The sequence below is a fragment of the Pantherophis guttatus genome, chromosome 2, assembly GCF_059756535.1.
Source record: "Pantherophis guttatus breed Tessera chromosome 2, ASM5975653v1, whole genome shotgun sequence".
Lineage (NCBI taxonomy): Eukaryota > Metazoa > Chordata > Lepidosauria > Squamata > Colubridae > Pantherophis > Pantherophis guttatus.
The window spans coordinates 157,007,105-157,013,041 of NC_142064.1; the positions used below are offsets into that span (position 1 = coordinate 157,007,105).

The 5,937-nt window shown below is 46.4% G+C and overlaps 1 protein-coding gene across 1 annotated transcript; it reads left to right on the forward strand.

Annotated features, from left to right (window-relative positions):
* The first annotated feature begins 852 nt into the window (after window positions 1-852).
* CBX8 (chromobox 8) lies at window positions 853-5,733 on the forward strand. Its single transcript, XM_034412817.3, has 5 exons — window positions 853-1,054; window positions 1,671-1,714; window positions 1,927-1,992; window positions 2,120-2,186; window positions 2,437-5,733. The coding sequence occupies exons 1-5, from the start codon at window positions 986-988 to the stop codon at window positions 3,271-3,273; spliced, it is 1,083 nt and encodes a 360-aa protein (XP_034268708.2). The 5' UTR covers window positions 853-985; the 3' UTR covers window positions 3,274-5,733.
* The last annotated feature ends 204 nt before the right edge of the window (window positions 5,734-5,937 follow it).

Consider the following 5,937-nt stretch of genomic DNA (forward strand, 5'->3'; position numbering starts at 1 on the left):
AGCCGAGGGAGAAGAAGGAATGGTGTCGTGTGATCGGCGTGTCTCTTCCCTCCGCTTTTTGCCACACACTCAAATCCACCCTGCTCCAGAACCAACGCTCAAGATCGAGTTCCTAATGCGTCAATGCCCAGATCCTGCGAATCCCAGGGTTAACTTGGCCTCCTCCTCCTCCTCCCTCCCAGATTAATCGGGCTGGGGCGCCTCCTCTCCTCGATCGCGTTTTATATCCGCCTCTTTATTACTTGTAGGGGGGTTTTCTTGCCAGGCTCGGGGTGGGAGGGGTGGTCGTTGTTTATTTAGCTGGAGTAAGGAAGTCGATTAAAAAAGAAAGAAAAGCTTCGCCTGTCTCCAGGCTCTATAAATGCCATTGATTTATTCCCCCCCCCGACACACACACACACACACACAAGGAGGGGAGGGCACTGAAATTGGGCTAGCGGATTGGAGGAGGACGGTGAGCAAGGCTGGCTATGAAGGAGGAGGGGTGGGGAGGGGGCTCCCGCTCCCCTCCCCTCCCCCTGCCTCCCCCTCCAGACAGCTGAAGACCCCCTCCGTCTCGCTTTCTCCCCGGCTCAGCCGCTCCGGAGGTCCCCCCTCCCAGCTCCCCCTGCTGGGGACGCAGCCTCCCTGCCCCCCTCCGGGATCCCTGCTCCTTTGGCTCCGCCCCTTTGTGATTGAAACGCGGATCACGTCGCGAGGAGGCGGGGGCGGTGGGGAGGGGAGGCTGGGGAAGAGCCGAGCCAGGGCTTCGACAAGAGCGGCCCCTCTCCCGTAGGAAGAGCGGCTGGGCGGGCGAGCGAGCAAGGCAGGCAGGCAGGCAGGCAGACTAAGCCAGCAACAAGTGCGCAGGCAGGCAGGCAGGGAGGCAGGCGAGGCGAGGGAGGGCGAAAGCTGACGTCAGCGAGCGGAGTATTATGGTCTGGGCTGTGCTGGCTGCCGCCGCCGCCGCCGCCGCCGCTTTTCTGCTGCCAGCGGCCGAGTAAACATGGAGCTCTCCGCCGTGGGCGAGAGGGTCTTCGCGGCCGAGGCCTTGCTCAAGAGACGCATCCGGAAAGTAGGTGCTCCGGCGGCGCCCGGCAGCGCAGGCTCGGCTTTGTGCGCGCGGCATCGAACCCGCCAGGCCCGCCCGAGGCCGCAGGCAGGCAAGGCAGAGGAGCGGGGCTCCCGCACGGCTCCCTCCTTTCTGCAGCAGCGCTTTGCTTGCCTTGCCGCTCCCCCTTTCGGCTCGCGCTGCGCAGATTGCCACCATCTCGAGCGTCGCGGACCCTTTTTCCTCTCCCCCCTCCCCTCCCCTCCCCTCCCAAACCCTCTTAAATGCATGCACGTTTTTGGCTGCTGCGGCTACCTTCTTTTTCTTCTTCTTCTTCTTCTTTTTTTTTTTTGCACGCAGCTCTGCATGCATATATTGGAACCCGGCTTACAAGCACGCCCCCTTTTCATGCATGGATATATATTTTTTTTTCCGCCCTTGCAGCTTTTTTTTTTTTTTTTTTGCCTTTGCATTTTCGTGGCATGCTTTGGGCTGCTTGCTTTTTTTTTTTTTTTTTTTGGTAATTGACGCATGCGGTCGGGAATATCTTTGGTTTTCATAGCGAGTATGTTGTAGCGCCGTTTATTTAGTCCGGCTCTCCTGAAATGCTGGCTCATTTGTTTCTTCTTGACAACTGCAGGGTCGCATGGAATATCTGGTGAAATGGAAAGGCTGGTCTCAGAAGTAAGTAGATCTCAGTGTAGTAGTATAATGTAGATTGGTAGCCAAAATTGCAGTAGGACTGGAAATAATTTGTGGAGTAGACAGAGGAACACTTCCCACCCACCCCCAAGCTATCCTCCATTGCTGTTTTGGAACTTAAGAAGGGGAAAAATTATTTTCTTTCTTTCTTTTTTTTCTCCTTCTCTGTTTGACTTCCTTTTACTTTTTGCTAGGTACAGCACTTGGGAACCTGAGGAAAACATTCTAGATGCCCGCCTCCTTGCTGCTTTTGAGGAAAGGTATGTCTGTTTGAGGAAACCTACACCTTTATTAGAGCCAAAACATTGTGTTTTAGAGCACTATTAAATCATTCTATGTCCTAATAATGCCTGCATTTGTGTGTTTTTTTAAAAAAACCACATTTAGGGAAAGAGAAATGGAACTTTATGGTCCTAAGAAACGTGGCCCCAAACCCAAAACCTTCCTTTTAAAGGTAAGAAAGACAAATGCAAAGAGCTATTTGTTTATGAGTTTCTGCTGTGATCATAATGGAAAATGCAACTTTTTTTCTTAATTGAAAGGTCAAATACTGAACAACCAGCTACTTTTCTGCTCTCTGTCTCTGAATGTGTGTGTGGATGTGGATGTTTGAATGTGGGGAGGGGGGGTCACTCTGCCTTTGTTTTGACAACATTGTTGAAGCATAGGACTAAAGAAGTGTAGTTGCTTTCACTCTTTTACAGGCCCAGGCCAAAGCCAAAGCCAAAACATATGAATTCCGTAGTGATTCTGCTAGGGGCCTCCGGGTACCTTATCCCGGACGATCTCCACAGGAACTCGGCTCTACTTCCCGGGCTAGAGAAGGACTGAGACAGATTCCACTGCCCCCTCAAAGCAGCTCCACCACCTCTACCCCCAGCATGCCTCGAATGGAGTCCATCCAGGAAAACAGGGTGGGGACAGAGGAAGATCGATCTGAAGGCGCCTTCAAAAAGCGAGGTCCAAAGCCCAGGAAAGACCTGCCTGAAATGGCAGAGGTTGCCTCAAAGCGGAAATCAATGGAGCCTGGTGACAAGATGGTGGTGGACTACCTAAAAGCCAGAAAATTGGAAGAGGCAGCTAACTCTGGGACAGCAAAATTCAGTTCGGGACACAGTGTGATCCAGTTAGCCCGGAGACGAGAGCCTGAGTTACCCAGTGTTGTTCCCAACCCAAGGGCAGAAACTGGCATGAAACTGGGTGCACCTGAGACTTACCCTCCTAGACTGACCAAGCACAGGGCGGATTTCCTGGATTCCAAAGGGCAAAGTGGTTTGGACTTGGGGGCTTCTAAGATCTTGCACAGCTCTGCAAACCAAGGCAGCTTATATCGAGATGGCATAGGGACGCAGGCTGGCAGGCCTTCCCTCATTGCCCGCATCCCTGTCTCCCGGATCCTGGGTGACCCAGAAGAAGAACCTTGGAGCCCATCTCTCAACAATTTGGAGAAAGTAGTAGTGACTGATGTGACATCCAATTTCTTGACAGTAACCATCAAGGAGAGCAGCACAGACCAAGGATTCTTTAAAGAAAAGCGGTGAATTCCTCTTTTCAGAGAAGAGAAGTCATTGAAAGGCTTTGGATAGAGGTCGGCTGAATTGGGATTTTTTTTGTTAACTTTTATTTTAAAACTCTCTTGGACAGGCTTGCTTCTCAAACACCTGTCCTTAATTCTTTTTCTTTATCTCTCCCTCCCCACCCCAACCTTGCCACCTTGCCACACCAATTTCAATTTTGGTTGAAAAAATTATCTCTAGAGTTATATTTTCTATTAGATGTAAATATGTTATTTAAAGAAAAATACATATATATATATATATATATCTATATACATACATATAAATATATATATTTCAACTCTTAAGTTGTTTGATCGTTGCTTTTTTTTTTAATTTAAGGCCTTTGGAGAAGGATATTAAATGAGAGAAGCGATGCATCTCTTGCTCAACTGCAGGAGCTGGTGTGTAGATAATGAATGATCCTGTTAGTCAATCATAATACCTTGGTTTAATTCCCCCCCACCAATTGTTTCTCCTTCCTTCCCACAAATATGATGTTGACTGAAAATATGGGGATATTATATTCATCTGGGGATTGAAAAAGCTCCAGGGGTTGTTTTTTTTTAATTGTTATAAGGTGTTGCTTTGTACAATCAAGTGTGCTGTATACACAACTGTTCTGGCTGGACAGCTGAAGTAAGCACTTGACTTTACAGTATTGTCATGCTTTGTTTTGCTCCAGTTGAAAAAAAAAAGTTGTTGTTCTAAAAAGTGTCCATTAAAAAACAGTTGAAAGATGTTTTAGCAAAGAAGTATTAACTTGAATACCTTTTCTTGCAAGGGAGAAGGGGATGTGTAAGATTTTTTTTTAAAGTGTAGCTGCTGTTATGCACTTTAATATGACTGTCATAGAGGGAAAGTGGGAGTAGTAGAAGAAGGAAATTGAGCTGATAGTTTAATTTAATTTTGATTTTTTTTTTCTCCCTCTCTCTTTTCCCTGCTCACTCCAATAAGAAAATCTGTTTACATTCCTTACATGCCAGAAAGTTGGGGAGGAAAGCATCTGACTGGTCATATTCTCAGTGTTCCTGCTGTTATTTTGAAAGTGGATTTTCCAACCTCTCCCAATGTTTGTAGTTCCTTTGTAGGCTATTAGATTAACATGTGGCACAACATCATTGTTTTCCTCATACATTCTCAATCTCTGATTAAGGATACCAGACAACTTCCCATGTAATGGGGCTGGGGAAAAACCAGAGTTTCAGAGTTAGCTGTTTTTATAAAAATGAAACTTCTTTCATTTTTTAGAAAGAAGCATCTGTTCTGATTCCCCCCCTCCCCCAATTTCTAAGCCAAGTGGTTAAAAAAATGCTTGTCAACTTTAAACAAACATTTAAACCATTTTTTCCTGCTCCCTTGAAGATGAGCTCTGCTTAACTCTTCACGACAAGGGTTAGGTTGTGCTTTATTCTGTAAAGCTCCCGATTAAGAGGGAACACGCAGAGGAAATTGGGGGAAGGGTACTTTCCTCTGCTTTTAGCAGGTGCTGTGGTGTCCCAATAGATATTGATTTAAGCATCTTTTGTTGGTTCAAAAAGCACAAATCTGCCTCACAGCCCCTAAGGGCCTGGCAGGGGATATGTTGACTTCTCTGTTCTTTTTTCTGACTGGCTGAGTCACTGGACCCTTTTAACACACTTTCTAATTGGGGGAGTGAACAGGGCATGAAACTCTTATGTGTGGCCTAATGAGAAGAGACACAGAGAAAATCAGGTGAACCCCCTTGCAAGAAGCAGAAATGCCCTGGTCATTTCTGGGCTCAGATAAAAATGTTGTTTCATAGCTCACCTATCTCCTCCCTGTTTATTGGAGGTGGGGTTTCTACAACAACACCAACATGGCCATTTTGTTTAGATTGTGCTGTAGAAGTAAACCGGCTTCATTTCCCCCCCCCCCCTGTTCACCCTCCCTTTCTTATTTAAAGGAAAACCAATATTTTAAATTCCAGTCAGCTCAAAGTATTTCTGTAGCTCTGCAAATCTGTTGAGTTCAACCAGGGGTGAGGAAGCATGTCAGCATATGTGTTTGTTGACAGTGGTTCCATATAGTTTAGAGCTGGAGTGGGGAAGAGGGGAGAATGCCTAGGAGGTATATTTCCTGGGTAGAAACAATCTTTTAAGTGCTCTCCTTAATTCCTCAGGTGTCAAAGGTGGTATATGCCCCCTGTGATGTGGGTTTCTAGAGGCACACACATGGGTATATAAAAGCTAGACCGACATGTGAGTGTATCTGTCTATGTACATAGTTACATATATTGAATGTATGTGGGTGTGAGTTATTTAATTCTCTTTTAAGATTTGTAAAAGGAAAAAAAAAACATTATTGAACTGGCCTCAGTCTCAGAAATGAAGCTTAAGTAGGTGTCTTCTGCAAATGTGGAATGTCTAATTCAGTACCTGCTTTTTTTGTGAATTGAAATATATATAATTCTTTGTAAATAGAGACTTGGCTTTGTTTCATTTGTTGCTCTGGGGTAAAAGGCTCCTTTTCCTGATTCACAGTTCTGAGGGTCACCCTATCTATCTTGCCCTGCTAAATGGCTTGTGGGAAAAGAACACAGCTGCCTCTTAGCTCATTCAGCAATTCCTCTGATCTGAAGCTGGGATGGAGTGCACTGGTCCACTGGAGTGCACTGAGCGAGTTCCT

What these genes read in the sequence shown, in the direction of transcription:
- CBX8 (XM_034412817.3), top strand. Translation starts at nt 986, where the DNA reads ATGGAGCTCTCCGCCGTGGGCGAGAGGGTCTTCGCGGCCGAGGCCTTG. An exon ending in CTTGCTGCTTTTGAGGAAAG is followed by an intron (nt 1,993 to 2,119) that starts GTATGTCTGTTT and finishes AACCACATTTAG; the next exon opens with GGAAAGAGAAATGGAACTTT. An exon ending in CCAAAACCTTCCTTTTAAAG is followed by an intron (nt 2,187 to 2,436) that starts GTAAGAAAGACA and finishes ACTCTTTTACAG; the next exon opens with GCCCAGGCCAAAGCCAAAGC.